General features: G+C 44.2%; 2 protein-coding genes across 4 annotated transcripts; one reads left to right on the top strand and one right to left on the bottom strand.

The window, feature by feature from the left end:
* The first annotated feature begins 2,617 nt into the window (after positions 1-2,617).
* Positions 2,618-11,247, top strand: slc30a7 (solute carrier family 30 member 7). 3 transcript variants are annotated; one of them, XM_084547967.1, is made up of 12 exons: positions 2,618-2,865; positions 3,204-3,305; positions 4,969-5,082; positions 5,201-5,288; positions 5,659-5,788; positions 6,680-6,800; positions 6,864-6,907; positions 6,997-7,047; positions 7,591-7,726; positions 10,416-10,506; positions 10,779-10,928; positions 11,112-11,247. In XM_084547967.1, exons 1-12 carry the CDS (start codon positions 2,786-2,788, stop codon positions 11,157-11,159), a joined length of 1,155 nt encoding a protein of 384 aa, XP_084404093.1. In that variant the 5' UTR covers positions 2,618-2,785; the 3' UTR covers positions 11,160-11,247. The 3 variants fall into 3 exon arrangements, with proteins under 3 accessions (XP_084404093.1, XP_084404092.1, XP_084404094.1); XM_084547966.1 differs by having other exon boundaries at positions 6,680-6,907; XM_084547968.1 differs by lacking the exon at positions 2,618-2,865 and having other exon boundaries at positions 3,201-3,305; positions 4,974-5,082; positions 6,680-6,907.
* A 627-nt stretch (positions 11,248-11,874) lies between these two features.
* On the bottom strand, positions 11,875-18,343 carry dph5 (diphthamide biosynthesis 5; the record flags this gene model as incomplete). Its single annotated transcript, XM_084547969.1, has 7 exons — positions 17,946-18,343; positions 16,743-16,867; positions 14,108-14,216; positions 13,510-13,630; positions 12,887-12,926; positions 12,673-12,785; positions 11,875-12,107 (listed from the first exon to the last, which is right to left on the bottom strand). Exons 1-7 carry the CDS (start codon positions 18,078-18,080, stop codon positions 11,875-11,877), a joined length of 876 nt encoding a protein of 291 aa, XP_084404095.1. The 5' UTR covers positions 18,081-18,343.
* Positions 18,344-22,805: the final 4,462 nt, after the last annotated feature.

The following is a 22,805-nucleotide window of genomic DNA, read 5'->3' as shown; positions in this document are numbered from 1 at the left end:
AGAGAAAATAAACACATTTATCAACGGAGAGCTTTAAACGTTTCAGCTGAATCTGCAGATCCACAAGTATGTGGGGGCTCCGAGCTCCGGGGGCTGATTCAGTCAGAAATAAAATAACAGTCAGAGACGTTACAGCTTGTTCCAGAATAAAACAGAAGACATTTAGAAAGCAGAACTCGAATGTGTCACTGTTTTTGTTTGTTCGTTTCAGGTGGATATCTCTCTCATGTTTGTTGTTTTTGTCAGAAGGAACGAATCAGGATCAACGAGGACCAGCTTTGATCTGAGGTAAACATCTCTGTGTTAGCATAATTAGCCGATTGATTAGCGTCAACTTTCTCAAGATCAGCAACGAGGAGCTAAGCTGATTCTAACGCTAGGAGAGCAGAAACAACACGGAGACATGTTATTTAGCCTGTTCATCATCAGAGTCTACCATTGTGCACATTAAAGAATCCATAAAAACAGTAATAGTAACATCCTCCAGGGTCGGTCTGGTCTCATCTGGTGTTAAAATGTGTCTCCACATGTCTCTGAACAAACTGAAATCTGATTTAAGATGACTAATAGATCTCCAGTTCTCCATCTTCTGTGTCACACGGTGATGACAGTGTGTTTTAAGTGTTATGATGTCTGGTTACCACGGCAACCACTGCACACGAATGTGAGGACAAGTTTTCAGAGAGCTGCGCTAATGCTCATGCTCATGCCAATGCTAAAGCCGATGTTAACGTTGATACTCATGCTAATGCTAATGCTAATGGCAGGTGAACCAGGCAGGACAGAGGGAATCTGCAGGAGCCTTTCACATTCAGCCCCTGGTCTTATCTGACAGGCGTCTCGGCCTGTGATGGACGGTGCAGCGTGGGTCCACGGGTCTAAGATCTAAACCTCAGGATGTTCCAGGAAGTCACTCTGCACCTTCAGACCTGCAGTTTGCTCTGACAACGACCTGCGGCCGACCAATCATTTCAACTTCCTGTCCCTGAACTGACCAATCGTTTCCTCTTCCTGCCGGCGGCCTGACCCGTGGCTGCTGCTGTGGAGGAGGACGGAGCTGATGCTGCAGCGTCGGCGTCCTCCTCCTCTCCCTCCTCTTCTTCCTCTTCTTCTTCTTCTCCTCCATCCCGATGAGCTCACTCAGTTTTGTGGTTGCCGTGGAAACTGAAGTCCTCTCATCAGTGAACACAAACAAACAGAGGACTGGTTTCATAACTGAAATTTAATTGAATCCAGGTGAAAAGACAGAACGTGGACAAAGACTGGAGCTCTGCAGGGGGCGCCGCAGAGCTGGAGGTCGACGCTGGAGACGAGTCAGAAACACTTCCTCTCCTTTGGTCGGGTTATGAATCTAATCTGAGTTCACCAGAGAAGAAAAATCCTTTAAAGCCGTCTCACAACAGAGAGAAACACATTCCTCTCATAGTTTCTGCTTTTTTCAGTTTCTTTTATTTTTTTAAAGACAAACAAACAGAAACATTTACAGTCTGATTCAGTAACATCAAGAAAAATCAAGAATAAATAATTACATGTTTATTATTTTCAATATAAATTTGTTTTAATGTAAATAGAAATAATAATAAATACATTAAGAAAATACAATACAAATGAAATCAAACTATATATATATATATATAAAGCAAAAGACGGACAGACAGACATGTCCTCTTGTGTCTCTTGTGTCTCTTGTGTCTCTGAACATCAGCCTATCAGAGCTGAAGTGTTTGTACCTGTGTGTGTTATGTTGTAGAACAGTAGGAAATGATTCTCTCTGATAGTTTTTTAATGTTATTAGTTCATCAGTGATGTGATCAGATTATAGAGGAACCTCTGAGACACTGGAAATGTTTCAGACATGAAACGGAAGAAAATAGCATCAAATATCTGGTAGAAATTAAACTGTTTACAGTGAAAAGTCTGTTCTCAGTAAAGTCCTGAATCCTCATCTGTGATTAATTATAAACTCGTTTTGTCTCTTGTTTACTTTTTATTCTTTGTTCTTAAATCTCAGAACTAAACCCATGACTCAGTTTATTCTCTGAACCTTTAAAGTGTTTATTTACAGTTTTGCTCTAAAACATTAAACTCGTTGATCGATTTAAACTTCGATCCAGCAGCAGCTCAGACTTTGACCTGAGAGGCTCCAGAGTCTCTGTTGACTCAACATCAGCTGCTCATCAGCGCCACCTGCTGCTCACAGCGCCAGGCTTTTATTTTGAAACGAGAAACCTGCAGTTTTAAAACGTTATTGTTCAATATATTAACAAAAGCTTTAATTATCAATGAACGAGCATGAATGAGGTCAGACACAACATTAAATGATTAATTATAACCACTCAACAGTAGCTACAGATTTATGAATTCAAAAGTAGAAGATAAAATAATGTAAATAATGAGAATAAAATATAGAAAATGATTTAATTTAATTATTATGAGAGTTCAGAACCTCCAGTCTGACTTCGTTGAAGCAGGATCATTTATTTAGAATTTTTTCATTTATCTTTTTATCTTTATTTTTATTTTTTTGCTGCATTCACGTGCTCCAAATATTAATTTCTATGCAACGCAATACATTATGGTAATGATATTATCGTGTTATATGTGTATAACACAGACACAGTGAGTCAGTGTAACAACATGAAGCAACATCAGATTACTGTGTTTGAGTAACGCTCTTATTGTGAAATCTGCCGTGGCCGGAAGTTGACAGTTAGCATCTCGCAGCTGAACTAGCCAGCGAGGAGTGTGTGAGTGTGAGTGTGTGTGTGTGTGTCCAGGTGTGAAGATGTTACCTTTATCTATTAAAGACGATGAGTACAAACCGGCCAAGTTCAACCTGCTGGTCAAACTCTCCGGATGGTTCAGGTAAAGTGGCCGCTGCTAACTGTGCTAACTGAGGCTAACAGAGGCTAACTGAGGCTAACAGAGGCTAACTGAGCTAGCCGAGCCAGCCGAGCCAGCTGACTCTCAATGAGAAGCTGCTAGCCTGATGCTAACCGGCTAGCCTAAACAAACCCGCTCCTCTGTGAGCTGTGTTTGGGTTTAACGGTGACTTCTCAGCCTGCCAGGTGTTGGTGTGAGTCTCTAACGGGCTGTCCGGTGTGAATGTAGCCGTGGAGGAGGCGATAACCCGGGCTGTGTCTGCTTTCTGTTTCCCTAGCTTCAGTTGTGAACTCATTTGGTTTATTTATTTTTATTTCCAGGTCCATCCTCGCTGATAAAACATCCAGGAATCTCTTCTTCTTCCTCTGCCTCAACCTGTCCTTCGCTTTCGTGGAGCTGACCTACGGAATCTGGAGTAACAGGTATGCTATGCTAGCTCGGTTAGCATCAGCCGGTGTGTGTGTGTGTGTGTGTGTGTGTTCAGGATGTGCCACGTATGTGTTAGCATTAGCATGGAGGAGCCCGTCATCAGCTGTGGGCTGGAAGCAGAAGCTCCTGATGGTCTGGTCTGGTCTGGTCTGGTTCTCCTTCAGGTCTCACTGACTCATTAGAACCAACAGAACATGGAAATAATAAATAAGAGTAGAGACACAGAGGAAGAGGAGGAAGAGGAGGAAGAGGAGGGGGGGTCCTGTTATCATGATGCGTTCAACAGCTTCAGAGATAATCAGAAAACGTAAATATTAACATGTTAAATTGAATTATTCAGCTTCTTCAGAGGGAGTCAGATTCTTCTTTTCTCAGCAGGAAAAATGAAACAAAGCTGATTTATTTATTTATAGTTTCATTACACTCAGATGAGTAGTGAAACGTCTTCTCAAAAAAAACAACAACTTATATCTGAACCTTTTTCAGATCTACCATGACCTTTAATGACTGAGAACCTTCACACACACATAGTTTTATTCTTTTCATTCATTCTGACCTTCACCAGTCATCAGCCTGCAGCTCTTTACCTTCTTGTTCACTCAGTCTACAGAACCGTGCACTCACTAGAACCTCAGTATGGAACCACAGGTCAGTAGAGGCTCGTGTCGGTGGTAGAACCCGGCTGTGTGAATCTAACGTGGTGGGATTTAAAACCTGTGGAGGAATTTAAACTGAACCAGAGGACGGCACATCTTGGGTTCTGGGGTTTCCTCACATGGTTCATCATCATGTGACTCGTTTTTAACGTCACATGTCGCCGCCGGCAGCAGCAGCTCCTTAACGTTGGATGGTTGTAGACAACACTCACTGAGTTAAAGGTTGACTCAGCTGTTCCTGAGAAATACTGCTGGTACTTTAGAACTCAACGTTAGCTGAGTGTTGGGTTACCAACCTGTTGTTACAGACTCTGGTCAGACCTGGTTATTTCAGTAATCTGATCCCAACGGGCCAGCTTAGAGTCCAGGTGTGAACACACCCAGGATTCATTTAAGATCTGGTGTCAGTCCACATGTGGAGGTGGTCTGGGACACAGTGTGAACACACAATGAGTCCTGGGTCACATTAAAGACCACCTACTCAACAGGGCTGATCTGAGGAGGAGGAGTTTAACTCCTTCATTCATCCACTAGTAGAAATGATCACATGAGGATGAAGCTTCCAGGGTTCAGGTCTAATCTGAGTCTTTGTCTCTAGAATAAATCAGATCTTAACATGTGAGAGTCTTTCCATCTTGTTCCAACATCTGGATCATGTCTCCAAGTCAACCAGCAGCTGTTGATGGTTCTGATCCAGCGGTAGGTAGAGATCCATTAGAGACAGCAGCTGCTACAATGTTCTACAAAACTCTTGGTCCAGTTCTAGTCAAGGGGTTGCTGAATGAGTTCATTGCTGTCAGGGTGTTATCATTGCTAACCAGGGTCCACGGGGGCCAGGGTCCACGGGGGCCAGGGTCCACGGAGACCAGGGTCCACGGGGGCCAGGGTCCACGGGGGCCAGGGTCCACGGGGGCCAGGGTCAGGGGGGTTTATTTTAAGTGAAGATGTTTCCAGATGTTTGGTCTCTTGACGTGCTGCATGCTGTGTGTCCTGTGTTCAGTTTAGGTCTGATCTCAGACTCCTTCCACATGTTCTTCGACTGCACGGCGCTGCTCGCTGGTCTGGCAGCCTCCGTCATCTCCAGGTGGAGATCCAACGACAGCTTCTCCTACGGGTGAGTCCAGATCCACCAGATCCACCAGATCCACCGCGCTCTGAGCTCTGAGCTCTGAGCTCTGCTGCTCAGGTCTGACTCAGGTTTGATCGCCCTGTGTCCTCTCTCTCTGGTTCAGATATGTGAGAGCTGAGGTTCTGGCCGGCTTCGTCAACGGACTCTTCCTCATCTTCACGGCGTTCTTCATCTTCTCTGAAGGAGTTGAGGTAACACACAGACACGTTCACACATTCTTCTTCTTCTTTCTTCTTCCTGAACTTCTTTTATCTGTGACATCTTTGACTCGAGCCAATAAAGAGGAAGAAGACGTTACAGTGATGTGGTTTTGGTTTAATTATCTACTAAAGATCAGTATCATCACTGGTTCAATCACTCAAGACGTTTATTCGTTGTCTTGGCTCCATGTCGACTCCTTCATCACGTTTATCCTGTGACTCTGCATCCAGTTCTTCCTTTAGGTCTAAATATAACGTGTTCTTTCATAACCTACAACCTTTACAAAACGTTTTACTTGGAGCATCGACGGCCTCTGATTGGTCGAGACGGAGCTGATGATTTAAACTGTGTCTGCCTCAGAGAGCTCTGGAGCCTCCTGACGTTCACCACGAGCGGCTGCTTCCCGTCTCTGTGGCCGGTCTGCTGGTCAACCTGGTCGGGATCTTTGTGTTCCAACACGGAGGACACGGACACTCACACGGAGAAGAAGGTAACGCCTGCAGAGAAGCTGTAGAACGCCAGATTGATAGAACCGATCTAAAGTGTCACTGCATCTTTGTGGAACCTCACAGGATCACTGCAACTCTCTAGCACCACACTGAGAGAAATGCACCTTCACTGTGTTCACTAGAACCTTGGACACGTTGGTAGAACCTGACTGGCTTTAAGAAATCCAAGTACAGATCAATAGAACATCACCTTGTGCAGAACCAACTTGCAGCTCTTTAGCATCTTGTTACAGCTCACTAAACATTCAATCTACAGAACCATGTACTTTTAAGTACTGCTCCTGTGTGGAACCTCACAAGTCCACTGCAGCTCTGTAGAACATCACAGCAGACCAGTAGAACCTAATTGCAGCTCTTTAGCATCTTGTCGTAGCTCTGTAAAATGTGCTCTACAGAACCATATACTCACCACAGATAACCAGAACCTCACTCCTTCTCTTTAGAACCTCACAAGTCCACTCCAACCCCATAGAACTTAACTGCCCGTCAATAGAACCTCGTGTAGGTGGGTAGAACCGTGACTGGCTGGAGCTACTAGATCAGTAGAACTTTTACCAGTTCAAAACCAAACCACAGCATCTTGTAATAATGTGTGCTCTACAGAACCATCTACTCACCATAGCTCACTAGAACCCCACTGCTTTTCTGTAGAACCTCACTACTTGTCACTGCAGATCAGTAGAACCTTGAGCTGTGCAAAACCACATGGCAGCTCTGCAGCATCTTGTTGAAGGTTCTCTGTAGAACCAGGTACTCACCACAGCTCGCTAGAACCTCAGCACTGTGTTGTAGAACCTAACCTCTCCTGTGTAGAAGTTCAGAACCCCGTGCAGAGCCTCGGTTCTCTAAGTGTTCCCCTCTCTGGTTCTCAGGTCACGGCCACAGTCACTCTCTGTTCAACGGCAGCCTGAATCACGGACACAGTCACGGAGGAGGACACCAGGACAAACATGGAGGACATGGACACAGTCACGGAGGACACGGAGGACACGGAGGACACGGAGGACACGGTCACGACGGTCATGGACACAGTCATGGAGGACACGGAGGACACGGTCACGACGGTCATGGACACAGTCATGATGAGCCACACTGTCACAGTAAGAGAATAAACCTCAGACTTACAGACATGAATCATTTCTTATTATTTCTCTTCACGTTGAATCTTTCACATTTTTTATTTTCTCAGATGAGCTGCAGCACACGCCGGGAAAAGGCTCCAGCAAACAGATCCTGCAGGGTGAGAATAATAATCCAGAATAATCCAGAATAACCCTCATCATTCACCTCAGTGCACATAGAAGCTTTATTATCTGTAATAAAATCATCCCTCAGATTTCTCTTTTATATTCCAAATAATTTTGTAATTAAAATAAATAGAAACAAACAAACAAAGACAAATCAAACGTCGTGTTGGACGAAGCTGCAGTTTACAATTTGTCTCATTTGCTCAGTGTCGTTGTTGTCATGTCTTCATTCAGCCTCCAGGGGGCGCTCACACACAACTCAACTCATTATCCAACCTCTAAACCTTTTATCTTTATATTATTATATTATTTTAAAACGTCACCCTCTAAAATTTAAATTATTATCAGAAAACATTTTAATTTTCTAGTTAAACTCCATAAACTTCATCATTTCCTCTAAATGAAACGATCTTTAGATTAAATCCTGGAAGGTGAGGTCATTAAATGGTTAACTTTAAATGATATTTAAATGAAACCATAATATATATTTTGTCTCTGTCTCTGTCTCATGGTCTGATTGGTTCTCTGGGTTCCAGGCGTCCTCCTTCATATCATCGCTGACACTCTGGGCAGCGTCGGCGTCATCATCTCTGCTCTGCTGATGCAGAAGTACGACCTGATGATCGCTGACCCCATCTGCTCCATGCTCATCTCCCTCCTCATCGGGGTCAGGTGAGTCCATCAGCGGAGCGACGTGATTGGACGCTCTGTTGCTCAGCGTCTGTGTTGTCCTGGTCTCTCTGTTGATTGACAGCTGTAATTACTGCCTGATCTCTGTGGGCGGGGCTTCGGCCGGCCGCCGTGAGGCCCGTTGAGACCACACTGACTGACAGCTGGGCGTGTGTGTGGAGGGGGTGGGGCTAACCACCTCTTTGTTGTGGGCGTCCTTCACGTCGGCCGTCGACCAATCAGCTCCTCAGTAATGACAGAGTGGAGCGCTGTGTGTGTTCTACCAGATACATCAGGACGATGATCAATAGAGTGACGTCACTTCCTGTTCTGTTTTGTGGTACACAGCTCACTAGAACCTTAAATTAAAACTAGAACCTCCACTGTGACTGAAACACCCAAGAACCCCTGAAACGACCACGTTTAACTTCTCTAGGTTTTTATTATCGTGACCAGATGGACATTTAGAACTGATCAGTAGAGACGGGTCTTTGTTAAAGGTCCTTAGAACCCTTTACAGAACATCTTTAGACCCTAAAGGACTTGCAGCTACTCATTAGTTCTCGTTAGACCTTCTTAAACAAACCATAGAACATCTTAAAAACCTAAAACCTCTTTAATGAGGACTTGAGGCTTCCAGAGGACCCGTAGAACCTCACAGGCCTGTAAGTGAACAGTTTACTGTGCTGAAGGATCCTTGAAGAACACCTGGAACATCCTCATTGACCAGTAGAACCTCAGGAGCCATAAGAATCCACCAGAATCTGCTCATCGCCGTCAGTCATCAAGGAACCTCCCTGACCACAGCTGATGGGTCTGATGATGTCCTGAACGTCCTAAATGATCTCAACAGTCTCATAACTTCTACTAAAGGAACCATAGAACCTCTTCAGTGACCAGTAGAACTGGAGCGTCTTTAATCATCACTAGAACACATTTAATGACCAACATGACCTCCGTCCTAAGGAGTCCCTAGAACCAATTTAATATCCTGTTCTGACGACTAGAACATTATAGAAGAACCATAGAACCTTGTTGGTGCTAAACAGAACGTCCAAAATGAATTTTACAGCCACTGGAGTGACATTTAGGAACGTTTAAGAAAGATTAGAACCTTGTTAACGATCCATTGAATGTTCCTTAATGATGATAATAATAATTTACAGTAGAACCCGTGACTAAAAGCCCGCGGGGTCTTTGAACACATCACCAGAGGAGCGTTCACTGACGTCTGAGCTCAGCTAAACAAACAGCGTCTGTGATCCGTCAGGTTTGAACTCAGCAGCTGGAAAAACGACTGGAACCAGAGTCTGGAAGGAAGGAAGCGAATCAATCGAGAGCCTGACGGACACTTTGGAAAATGGTTCCCACTAATGTAGAGAATGTGTAATTAGTAGTTAATGGGCTCCAGCGTGCCAAGCCACTGGTATGAAGCTGGACCCCGTCCCGGAGTCCGACCTCTGCCCGGTCGTCCTGTGGATGTAAATGCGGCGGCCTGACTTCCCAGAAGCGGCGGTGATGAATGTCGTGGACGTGATGCGGTGCGGTTTGATAGTCAGCAGAGAGGCCTTCACCGACCACAGGCATCAGGTTACTGCAGCTGGAAAGAGGAGCTCACCGCGGGGATGGAAATATGCAACGATCTCAGAGTTTGGATCCGAGTTTTAGAGGAAAAAAAAAAAACTAAACCAAAGTTAAAATATTACAGATTCTTCTCAGAGACTGAGCTGAGCAGCAGAACACGACTCAGAGCAAAAACAACGTGATTAAAATGTGATGAGAGGATTTAAACACTGAAAACCACCTTTAATAAAACTGTTAAATACAGTTCTCTCAAAATAAGATCAGTTTATTATTTAACTCTGTAAACATGAAGGAAACTAAATAGTTTGATCTTAAATCTACTCATTAGAATTAATGTTTTATCTTTTTATTTAATTTTAAAACTGTTTATTGATACGGCTTTTCTAAAACGTTTTCAGCAATAAAACATATTTTTTGAACTATTATTTTTTTATCATGTTAAGCACTTTCTTTGCAGCTGTTCACATCAGCTCACTTTATCAGAAAAACATCTAAAATTTGATCAATTTGTCTTTTTCCACCTTATTTTAATATTAATCGTTTGTCCTTTTGATAAATATATTAATTTTTATTTCCAAAAAAGGTTTAAAAAGGCAACTGGACTTGTTTTGAGAAGACGTTTCATCTGAGAAGCTTCTACAGTTCATGCTTTTTATTCAATTAACCCAAAAATAATTAGTTTCTCCTCTTAAAAAAATAAATAGTTGTGACATTTATTATAATCCCTTTAATATTTTTAGGATTAAATTGTAATGTGATTAAAATGATCTGATTTTATGACATTATATTAATATATTTTTTATTTATTAGTTCGTACTCTTCAGTATTTCTAAATCCTCCCGTCCCGTTTCTGCTGGAGTTTGGGTTGAGTTGAGTTCAGACCAAACTCCAGCAGAAAATCGGTCGATTATAGAAGAGTAGCTCAGACATGTTGTTGTTACACTGGTCGTATCTGTGTATACTTCTGTGGAGATTAAAGATAGTACATGCAGTTTCCTGGTTGTGTGGTACTACTACTACTACTACTACTACTACTACTACTACTACTACTACAGTAGTATTTGTATCAGTACTATCATGTGACTTAGTTCTGAACTCTGACCCTCAGCGTGGTGCCGTTACTGAAGGAGTCCATCGGGATCCTGATGCAGAGAACTCCACCTTCATTGGACCACGCCCTGCCAGAGTGCTACCAGAGGGTGAGTACTAGCCACGCCCACTCATAGCCGCAGATAAGCCCCGCCCCATCATTGAGTGGTGTAGCAGTAGTAGTTATCTTAACATTTTGTACTACTTCTAACTTAAAACGCGTACTAGTACCTGAAGACATGTTGTTGTATCAATACTTTTAATACTACTACAAGCAGTTGTAGCTGAACATATACTACTGTGGTACTAGTGTCCCTGAACGCCACATCTTTGCTGTATTTTCTGGACGAGTCTAACGTCTGGTTCGTGGTGTTGCGTTCAGGTGCAGCAGCTTCAGGGAGTTTACAACCTTCAGGAGCCTCACTTCTGGACTCTGTGTACGGACGTTTACATCGGGACGTTAAAGCTGCTGGTCGCCCCCGACGCTGACCCCCGCTGGATCCTCAGCCAGACGCACAACATCTTCACACAGGTACCTGGACGCACCACACCTTCAAAAAGCAGGCACATGAACACAACATATCTTTATGCACTGCCACATCTTCACACTGGTACCTGAATGCACCACAGGTACCTGAATGCACCACACTAGTAGTAGTAGTACTAGTTGTAACTGCAGTATTCTTAGTAGTACTTTTCCGTCTCCTCTCCACAGGCAGGAGTTCGACAGCTGTACGTTCAGATCGAGACGGCCGCCATGTAGAAGCTCCTCCCCCTTCAACACCTGGGACCAATCACAAGACAGTCTGCTGCTGCAGGGGGGCACACAGAGAACTGATGAACTCAAGCAGCCCTGCCCCCCCTGGACCCCCTGGACCCCCCTCCCCTTCTTGTTTATTTTATTTTTTAACGTACCTGTTGGTGGGCAGCGTGCGCCCCCCTCCCTTACCCCCCCTGCACTTTTTTTAGACTGGCGCAAAGCATTCTGGGTAAGTGCCTTCATCATGAATCAGAGACAGTCTGAGCCCCTCCCACCACCACCACCGATGACATCACTGCTAGGACCTGTTGATTGGTCCACAGTGAGTGTGACGTCACTTTTTAATTCCATGTGCCAAACCATGTGACCGAACCGCGTCGGTGAGTGTCAGTCTCTCTTTTTTTAGCTGTAATAAATAATTGTTTCTGTTATTGATCTCCATCTTTATTGATGACATGTTGTGAAACAGCGATCAAAGTTTCTGAAGGAGGATCAGAACGTTTCACTTCCTGATCACGTGTCTGAATGTAAACATGTTTTAACACGTCTACAAATATCAAACATTAAAGTTAAACTGGACCAAACATTTTTATCAATACATCATTCTGCTGATGAACCTCAGCGTCTCCGTGTGATTGTTTTTGACGTGATCTTCTGTCAGAGGTCAAACCTGAGTTCAAGCTTTCCGTTCCTGTTCGAGGTCTTTGAACGCGTCGTGTTAGGAGGTGTACGTGGAGCTGTCGATGGCGCGCAGGTGTTCCAGAGCGTCCGGTTCTGCGTTCACTCGCAGCATGTCCACCTCCAGTGGGTGGAGCTGACCCGTGACGACCAGCGAATGGAGCGGGCCGCCGAGGTCACATGACACCAGCTGACTTAACGTCCCCGCCCGGATCGCCTGGTCCTCTGAGCCGAGCCGAGCCACGCCGACGCACACCGTGTCCTCGGTTAGACCTGGAGGGGACAGAGACTAGTCTGAGAACAGCTGATTGGCTGTTTAAGGCAGAGTGGGAGGGGCCTGTTCCTGAGGAAACGTGTCTAACTAGCATGCTAACAAGACTTAGCTTCAGCTTCCTTTAATCCTTAAAATATGATGAGTTCAAAACGAGGAGTTAGAGACATTGAAAAGGAAAAATCTAATTCTGGTGTTAAATAAATAAATGAGATTGTTTTAATCACAATAGTTCAACTTAATCCTCAAAATATTAAAAAGATTAAATGTCACAACTTGATCAAATATCATCAATCTACTAATTGTTTTTTTTATTTAAATCTACTCGTTAATGTTTTAAATTTTAATGTTTTCAGCTCTTTCTTCATGTTAATCAGATATATATATATATATATATTATATATAAAAAAAGGTTTCTTGGTATTTTACGACTTCACTCTGACATCAAGAAACTTTCTGACTCTTATTTTTGTGTGAGAACGTTATGACTCGTAATAATTTCTCATAGTTTTGCACCTTAACTCTTTAATGTTAATCTAACGGAGTTAATTAATTAAATGGACTCACCCAGCTCCTCCCCCTCCTCCCCCTCCTCCCGCCTCCTCTGGACGATCTGAACCAGCTGATCTGCCGCCTGGCTGACGGTCATGTAGCGAGGAGGCTCGTAGATCTTCTTCCCCCTGAAAAACACAAACAGGTTTAAGGTGGAATTAATGTTTCTGTGGTGGAGGGACACGTAGGTGGTGCGTTAATTACAGACATGACTTCATCAGACTCAGACCTCATCATGTTCTCGATGCTCTGCTCTTTGACTTTAATGTCTGTGAAAAAAAAGAAGAAACAAAACATTTGTCAGTTAATGATGATTGATTAATTCATGGGACGTATCTGAAGCGTATTCAGCAGCGTTTCCCACCGAGTCTCTCAGATTATTCTGATTAAAGACCAGCTCTGTACGATGGTTAGCTTGCTAGCCTCCTAGCAAACTGTGAAACCAGCGGCCAAACGTCCTGCTGTTATTCCAGCCTGTGAACTAACCACAGACGCTGGTGAGTATAAACCGTTTAATTCCTGATTCGACCTTTTGTCATTTTCCAGTCTCAGTAAAGTTAATTATTATTGGATGAATAAAACATGAACCAAGATGGCGGGGGTGTTTTTATGAGCGTGTCAGAGGATGGATGATGGACGAGCGTCTGTTTTCTTCTTCTCTTATTTCCTCTGATGAATATTAACGCCAGCAGGTCCTCCACCTCCCTCTGGACTGTTAGCTTTAAGGGGGGGTGGTGCCTTCAGGGTCTCCAGGGTGATTGATGGTGGTCCGGTCAGTGGGGGGTTAAAGAAACACCTGGTGACTCCCTGAACGCAGCACCGGCCCAGACGTTAGACGGTATTATTTCTCACCCAGCAGACACAGCGTGTGAAGTCCAGCTCGTCTGTTTTTACAGATTTTGTCGTAGAAGCTCTCGGGTTTCCACGTCTCCGTCCAGAACACCAACGAGACCGTCTCCCCGAAATTATACAGCTGAAAATAAAAAACACATCTGTTCATTCATCTGCTACAGACTCAACATGAACTAAGAGGTTTAAAACGGACTCAGCTTTTTCTTCCTTTTCTTATTTTATTATTTTAACTCGTGTTCGTTTCTTTTTGTTTTAGAATCTTCTGCTTTGTTCAGAAATAACAACAAAAAGCCTGCAGACGTCCCTCTGACAGCAGGGGGCTCATTAGCATACCCCACCCCCTCATTAGCATATTAACGACCTCCCAGTGGAGATACCGCGTTAGCATTAATGCTAATCTGTGTGAGTGTGTGGGCAGCTGAGTCCCGCTCTCTGATTGGCTGCGGTGACAGCTCAGTTATTGATGGAGTCACCTTAATGTGATGCGTTCACTGTCACAGCTGTTTCATTTCATCAGGAGCCGCAGCAGATGGCCCTGAACACACCGCGTTAGATTAGCAGCGCGTTAGCGTTACTGTAGTGTAGAGGAAACATTTACCTGCAGACCACAGCAGCCCACCGCGTTCATGATGGAGGCGTTGTGGATGACTCTGTACGGTATCCCAGCATGCACTGCTCTCAGGACCAGGTCACTGTGGGTGGTAGCGCTGCAGGACGACACATTCTAGACGCTAATTATTTAAATTCACACAAAATAAAACTGAATTAATAAAAACACATTTCACCAGATAAGTCCAGATGAGTCAGCCTGAAACAGACACTGGACCGTCCTACCGTTATTACAGTCAGTGAACTAACCACACACTGGACCGTCCAACTGTTATTACAGTCAGTGAACTAACCACAGACACTGGACCGTCCTACCGTTATTACAGTCAGTGAACTAACCACACACTGGACCGTCCTACCGTTATTACAGTCAGTGAACTAACCACAGACACTGGACCGTCCAACTGTTATTACAGTCAGTGAACTAACCACAGACACTGGACCGTCCTACCGTTATTACAGTCAGTGAACTAACCACAGACACTGGACCGTCCAACTGTTATTACAGTCAGTGAACTAACCACAGACACTGGACCGTCCTACCGTTATTACAGTCAGTGAACTAACCACAGACACTGGACCGTCCTACCGTTATTACAGTCAGTGAACTAACCACAGACACTGGACCGTCCTACCGTTATTACAGTCAGTGAACTAACCACAGACACTGGACCGTCCTACCGTTATTACAGTCAGTGAACTAACCAGACACTGGACCGTCCTACCGTTAGTACAGTCAGTGAACTAACCAGACACTGGACCGTCCTACCGTTAGTACAGTCAGTGAACTAACCACAGACACTGGACCGTCCTACCGTTATTACAGTCAGTGAACTAACCACAGACACTGGACCGTCCTACCGTTATTACAGTCAGTGAACTAACCACACACTGGACCGTCCAACTGTTATTACAGTCAGTGAACTAACCACAGACACTGGACCGTCCTACCGTTATTACAGTCAGTGAACTAACCACACACTGGACCGTCCAACTGTTATTACAGTCAGTGAACTAACCACAGACACTGGACCGTCCTACCGTTATTACAGTCAGTGAACTAACCACACACTGGACCGTCCAACTGTTATTACAGTCAGTGAACTAACCACAGACACTGGACCGTCCTACCGTTATTACAGTCAGTGAACTAACCACAGACACTGGACCGTCCAACTGTTATTACAGTCAGTGAACTAACCAGACACTGGACCGTCCTACCGTTAGTACAGTCAGTGAACTAACCACAGACACTGGACCGTCCTACCGTTATTACAGTCAGTGAACTAACCAGACACTGGACCGCCCTACTGTTATTACAGTCAGTGAACTAACCACTGGACCGTCCTACCGTTATTACAGTCAGTGAACTAACCACAGACACTGGACTGTCCTACCGTTATTACAGTCAGTGAACTAACCAGACACTGGACCGTCCTACCGTTATTACAGTCAGTGAACTAACCAGACACTGGACCGTCCTACTGTTATTACAGTCAGTGAACTAACCAGACACTGGACCGCCCTACTGTTATTACAGTCAGTGAACTAACCACTGGACCGTCCTACCGTTATTACAGTCAGTGAACTAACCACAGACACTGGACTGTCCTACCGTTATTACAGTCAGTGAACTAACCAGACACTGGACCGTCCTACCGTTATTACAGTCAGTGAACTAACCAGACACTGGACCGTCCTACCGTTATTACAGTCAGTGAACTAACCAGACACTGGACCGTCCTACCGTTATTACAGTCAGTGAACTAACCACAGACACTGGACCGTCCTACCGTTATTACAGTCAGTGAACTAACCACTGGACCGTCCTACCGTTATTACAGTCAGTGAACTAACCACAGACACTGGACCGTCCTACCGTTATTACAGTCAGTGAACTAAACAGACACTGGACCGTCCTACCGTTATTACAGTCAGTGAACTAACCACAGACACTGGACCGTCCTACTGTTATTACAGTCAGTGAACTAACCAGACACTGGACCGTCCTACTGTTATTACAGTCAGTGAACTAACCAGACACTGGACCGTCGTTATTACAGTCAGTGAACTAACCACAGACACTGGACCGTCCTACCGTTATTACAGTCAGTGAACTAACCACAGACACTGGACCGTCCTACCGTTATTACAGTCAGTGAACTAACCACAGACACTGGACCGTCCTACTGTTATTACAGTCAGTGAACTAACCACAGACACTGGACCGTCCTACTGTTATTACGGTCAGTGAACTAACCACTGGACCGTCTTGCTATTACAGTGAGCGGACCACAGAAGCTGGAATGTCCTACTGTTGTTACGGACAGTGAAGTGCCCAGTATGGATGGAGCGTTCAGGAACATCTTGACGTTTACTCAGACTATTGCGGTTCACTGCTGGGTCAAACCTCAGAGTGACGTAAATGTTTAAGAGTCGTTGGGACAAAGACAAGCAGCTCCTCTCTGGTGGAAAACCAAGATGAATGAAAGTCGACAGAGCTGGCAGCAGAGAGAGCTGCTCTGTTATTAACTCTGACAGGAATCTGGTGAAACGAAGGCCAAGCTGCTCCGTGGTCAGCTGACTCAGCACGCCGTCCTGATATGTGGAATGACGAGACTCACCCGAACGGGTCGCCCACCACCAGGAACGCCACGTCAGTCACATCTGCATCCTTCAGGATCTCATCAGCTCCCTGCTCGACCAGATCTCTGTCCGCCAGGATCAGCTGCTTCCCATAGTACTCCTCCTGAGGGCAGAATAGTGGGAACGCTGGTAGGATCATTTATTCACTGCTGGACCATCAAACACACCGCTAGCAAGGCTGGAGCCAAGGAAGCTAACACATTACTGAAGTGGCCAACACACTGCCAGAAAACCTTCTGAATATACAAACACATGTTACAGTCGCTGACAGACACACTAACAGAAACTTACTAAAGATGCTAAAGCTACTAAAGTGGTTCAAACTGTTAACACACCAAGGAAGTAGGTGGAAGCTAAAACACTGCTATAATAGTTAAGGTATTACTAAAAAATAAAGCTTCTAAAACACAGTGGCTCTCACATTGCTAACAACTTCTAAAGATAATAAAACATTACCACAATATCAAAACATTGCTGAAGTGGCTGACAACTTCTAAAGCTGCTAAAATATCTCATAACACTGAAGAAACGCTGCTAAAGATGCTAAAGATGCTAAAACATCTGTTTAAAACTGCTAGCCACTGTAGCTTTGTGCTAACAGGCTGCTAAAAACATCTAAACAAGCTAAAGCACAGCTAAGATATCTGATCAACACACAGCTAAAATGTGTTTAGCACTACCTAAAGAAATGAAAGAAACATCTAAAGATTTAAACTAAACTGCTAAAACATTCAACATGCTTCTTTTAAAATTAAACCTGATACTGTTATAAAATTATTTTACAATCAAACCAACAAAAACACATTATTACAGTTTTTACTCTTTATATCTTTCAGTTTTTATTGACTTGATGAAAACAGATTTCAGTCACTGTCCAGTTAGCAACAGGTAGTGACAGTGTTACCATGGAAACGTTTAACTAAAGTCATTTACGTTAATCGGGGTTCAGTTTCTGTTCCTCACATCTTTAAAGCTACTGAAATAAATATGATTGTAAAGAAATGAATTAAATTAAATTAAATTAAAACAAATTCACCAATTTATGCACTCAACCCTATTATCTGTTTTGTCCTTTGAGGGCCGCCGTAGGTTTTATCTTTTAAATAACATGTTTAGGTTTTATTTTTAGCTTCAGGTGGGTGGTAATATTATTATTCTGGTTCGTGTCGGTCCGGACTCACCAGCGCCTCCTTCCCCACGGTCAGGATGGAGGTGTAGGCCTCCAGGTAAACTCTGGAGCAGCTCTTCACCGCCTGCAGACCCTTCACCGTGATGTCGGCGGCGTCTCCGAGCCCCAGGCCGATCAGATACAGCATCCTGTCGGCCTCGCCCTCCGCACAGAGTCGGTGTCACGCTGAAGCAAAGTAAAACCTCACGACATGAGACTAAACTCTGACAAACTCACAGCTTCTCTGCCTTCACGTGTGCTCTCACTGCACCGACTGGAATACGGCCTGCCGTAAAATGTTTACACTTACGACAGCTACAGGCGCGATACGTTCGGCGGACCGACGTGCCGCCAAACTCCATTGACAAATCTGCACATTTAAAGAATCCCTGCAAACAATCCGAGTACTTTAAAGATAAAATGTGACTCATAATGTTTAATGCTTTAACATGAACAAATTATTAATTCGGTGAAAATATAATCCCCCACAGCTTTCTTTAACACTCTCAATATTTAACAGGTGGTGGATTTTATTCAAGAGACTTTAAATATGTTAGACGAGACCGAGAATATTTTAAATATCTTGAAATATAAATATGTAAATAAAAATACAGAACATTTGAACAGAGCCTTGAAATAAAATATAAAGCGTCCTAACGCACCAGTGAGGATGAATTCAGCATTTCATTCAGTTCCTTGATAAACATGAAGCTTTAAATTCAGTTTGATGAAAAGAAAAAACCCTTTAAGTTCAGATATTCAGTTTGAAGCTGTTTAATTTAGTCTCCAGTCTCAGTTCAAATACTTCTCCACTCTTAATTTCATGTTTTTTGTTATATTCATGTAATTATCTTCCATCCAACGTGTGGTTTGTGTTGACTGTCACATTAAACCTTGTGTGCAGGATTTAATAACATCTGATGGTGATGTTGAACGCTGCAAACGTCCTCGTGTTCACGTCTCTACTACTGTTCTTTTTCTCAGCTCATTCAGTATTTCATGCTCTACTCTCCTTCACAGAGTTAGCGACTTAAACTCCTCAAGAGATAAAGAGATATTACTTTTATATCAGAGAAAGTTTTACTTGTTTGTTTGTTCCTTGAGGAGAATTAAACCTTTAAAGACCCAGTCGCTCCTGGACTCTTGGTTTATGAGTCACGTATAAAGGAGGAGGAGAGATGCTCAGGTGTTTTATGAAGTGGATCAACTTTGATGTAAATCAGTTTGTGAACCCTCTCTCTCTCTCTCTCTCTTTGCTGCTGCTGCTGCTGCTGTTGGTTGGCCGGTGGTTTCCATGGTGATGGCGGTCGTGTGAAAGCAGTTGTGAATGAGTCGGTGGGAAAAGATGCCCCTCTCTCTCTCTCTCTCTCTCTCTCTCTCTCTCTCTCTCTCTCTCTCTCTTCACAGTCTATTTCTCCCTCGTTCGCCCCTTGTTGTGGTAAACAAGCCTCTCGGACCACGTGACCCCTCCCATCCCCTTCACCCTCTTAACTGGGAACCAGTTAATGACTGGGATGGTTGGTGGGTTACATAATGGGCTCCCCTCTCTCTCTCTCTCTCTCTCTCTCTCTCTCCCTCTCTCTCTCTCTCTCTGGGGGAGGATGGGGGAGGAGGGCCGTGGTCTCTTTTGTTGCTGTGTTTCAGGGTTTGTTCGGCTCCGGTCATCCAGAGAATCGACGCTCCGTCTCCGTTAACCGTTTTCTCTCCGGCCTCGGATCCAGATTCAGACTCTGATCTGGATTCTGTGTCTGAACGTTCAATCCAGATTCACTTCTGATTGTGACTCTGAACAATCAGGGTTGGTTCTCTGTTGACGTGTTCTCTTATGCGATCACCACAGGCACCCTGGAAAGAAGTTCATAAGATCAAGGAAGTAAAGAAGGCAGGAATAATTTCTATAAAACAATAAGACGTTTGCTTATTTAACATAAAGTAAAACTTTAAATCCATCAAATCTTTTAGATCTTGTCCTGAGACATTAAACATTTTATCAACACAGCTGCATGTTGGTGTTTTTATTAGTTAAACTTAAGCGTTGTTATTGATTTGTCTTCCTTCCTTTCAGGACGGACGTCTCTTCTGCGTGAATCAGTCAGGACTGAGCGTTCATTTCTGTTTTCCTTAGAGACGTGTAAAACTTTAGGAGGATGAACGTGTTTTCAGTCGTGCAGCTGTTTCCCTCTGAGGAATCTCAGATCTGATCTGAGGTCAGAGTGTTCACTGGACTCAGACAGAAACAGGATTAAACTGATAAAAGGTCTGAGACGGATTAAAACTGTTTGTGTTTATGATTAATCTGACCTCAGATCAGCTGACGCCCAGACGCTACAGCTAACGGCAGGAAGGAAGGAAGGAAGGAAGGATGGAAGGATGGAAGGAAGGAAAGAGGGGAGGAAGGAAGGAAGGAAGGAAGGAAGGAAAGAGGGGAAGAAGGAAGGAAGGAATCCTTAATTACTTTTTTAATCTCTATTTAAATGTACATTAAGATTAAAAACATCAAATTAATTTTCTTTTCTTTTCTCTGACAGGTCATAATAAACAGTTCCTCCTTGACGTTTGTCTGGATCCATATTTCAGTGTAAATGACTGGAGGCGTGTGACTGTGAAGTGACAGGATGTGGACGATGGTTTTTATTTCTGCAGCTTTAATTAACAGTCTGGTTTAAAGTGTGGCAGCTCTGAGGACTGAGGCCTCGACACAAACCAGTTTAATGTGTCTGACGCCTGTTCACACCTGGTTATTAAAGCAATCTGAACACAGCTGCTGTCTCTAATGGATCTCTACCTACCGCTGGATCAGAACCATCAACAGCTGCTGGTTGACTTGGAGACATGATCCAGATGTTGGAACAAGATGGAAAGACTCTCACATGTTAAGATCTGATTTATTTTATATTTTTATAAGGAAGGAAGGAGAGAAGGAAGAGGTAACGAAGGCAGGAAGCAAGGTATGAAGGAGGGATTGAAGGAAAGAAGGAAAGAGGAGGGAGAAAGTAGAGGAGGAAGGAAGCTTTCATCCTCAGAGTAACGTCACAGCAGATAAAGAATCATCTCTGATGATAAAGGAAATAAAGACACTGCTCATTATTGAGGAAATAAGGTGTCAGTCCACATGTGGAGGTGGTCTGGGACACATGTGACCTCCTTCCTTTGGTAGTGTGAACACACAATGAGTCCTGGGTCACATTAAAGACCACCTACTCAACAGGGCTGATCTGAGGAAGAGGAGTTTAACTCATTCATTCAGAAAATGAAGTATTTTCCATCTTGTTCCAAAATCTGGATCATGTCTCCAAGTCAGCAACCAGCTGTTGTTGGTTCTGAAGCAGCGGTAGAGACAGTTTTTGTTTAACAGGTGTTCCTCTGCAGGTAACCAGAACTCACCTGTCTGATGTTTTGTTGTTTCTCCTGTTTGAGGTTTTACTTGGATCTGTTCCTGGAAACTGAATCTTTATGCAACAAGTTACACAACAGAGTGAGGTGGGAGGACGGGATGAATCGGGGAGGAGTGGAGGGTGAGGCGGGTGAGGAGGGTGAGGAGGCCTTGCTCTCTTTGTGGCTCCCACAGAACCATCTCCAATTACAGGACAAAGGCAACTCATTCAGGCCCGCAGCTCCAACACTGGAGCTTTGCATGTCTAATGAGCGCTCTGCTGAATGCTAAGAGGACCCCGGGGTGCTGCAGAGGCCTCCGCTACCCCTCAAACACCACCTAAGCACCACCGATAGCCCCTCTACCCCTCTGTACCGGGACATCCAGGCTGGGCCTCCTCCCTCTCTGATGAGTCCTTCTGCAGGACAGTCTGTCCCAGCAGCACTGAGGGAGGTCCAACCTGGACAGATCACCAGTCCATCACAGAGACAGACAAATATTCACTCTCACAGGAAAACCAGGACTAAGGTCAGGACAGAGACCAAGATAAAGGACCAGGGTCAAGCTAAGACAGAGTAGAACCAGGCTGAAGACAAAGACGAAGCTAACTGGTAGCCTCAGTGGCTTCAAAGACTAGGACGGAGATCAGAACCAGGACTAAGACCAAGACCAGGAGGCCTCTGTAACCCCTGAAACACCACCTAAGCACCACTGATTGTCCCTGTACCCCCTCTGCTCCGGGACTCTGATGGGTCCAGAACACAAGGGAACTAAACTTTTTTTATTGCAGATAAAATAAATAAATGAGTGAGCAGAGACTCAGACGTCGTCCAGAAGGTGATTCAGGAGACGATGGACGAAGGAAACTTGAAAATACAAGAGACATTGATCCTGAATGAGGCTCTGGACCTAAACCAGAGCCGAGAACGGGACCAAAGCATCCTAACTCAACTTTTCCCAAACCTCAGCTGACTTAAAGTGAGTCTTTACTCTATTATTTAATCATTATCGCCAGAAAGAAGCCAAGTCCCCACAACAATAGTAAGACAAACACACACACAGATTAAACAATGTTCAACTTCCTGAGTCGCCATCTTTTCTCTTCATCAACAGAAACAGCCACAACCCCCCCACCCTCTGAGGGCAGCGATGGCGAGCCGCCACATTCCTCTTCGCTGGGGAAACAACGAATCACATCACAGGAAGTCAGAGAGGAAGAAGCTGGCTAATGCTTTCCTGTTAAACACTCAAACACACACACACACACACACACACACACACACACTCTCAGCCGGTCCAAACCATAATTACAGGCTGCAGATGTTCAGCAGTTAAAGTTTCACTGCAGCAGAATGTTAGAGACCAGCAGGACCAGGACCAAGACAGAAACCAGGACAAAGACAAAAACTAGGACCAGAACAAGACAGAAACCAGGACAAAGACAAAAACTAGGACAAAGACCAGATCCAGGACTAAGAACAAGACACAGACTAAGATAAA

The sequence above is a fragment of the Chelon labrosus genome, assembly GCF_963514085.1.
Source record: "Chelon labrosus genome assembly, chromosome: 7".
In the NCBI taxonomy this organism is placed as follows: Eukaryota; Metazoa; Chordata; class Actinopteri; order Mugiliformes; family Mugilidae; genus Chelon; species Chelon labrosus.
This window is presented reverse-complemented; position numbering and strand designations above follow the sequence as displayed.

Bases quoted from the DNA above. Each gene is read 5' to 3' on its own strand.
- slc30a7 (XM_084547966.1), top strand. From the start codon at position 2,786: ATGTTACCTTTATCTATTAAAGACGATGAGTACAAACCGGCCAAGTTC. The intron at 6,908-6,996 runs GTAAGAGAATAA...TTATTTTCTCAG, and splicing joins TGATGAGCCACACTGTCACA to ATGAGCTGCAGCACACGCCG. The intron at 10,929-11,111 runs GTACCTGGACGC...TCCTCTCCACAG, and splicing joins CGCACAACATCTTCACACAG to GCAGGAGTTCGACAGCTGTA.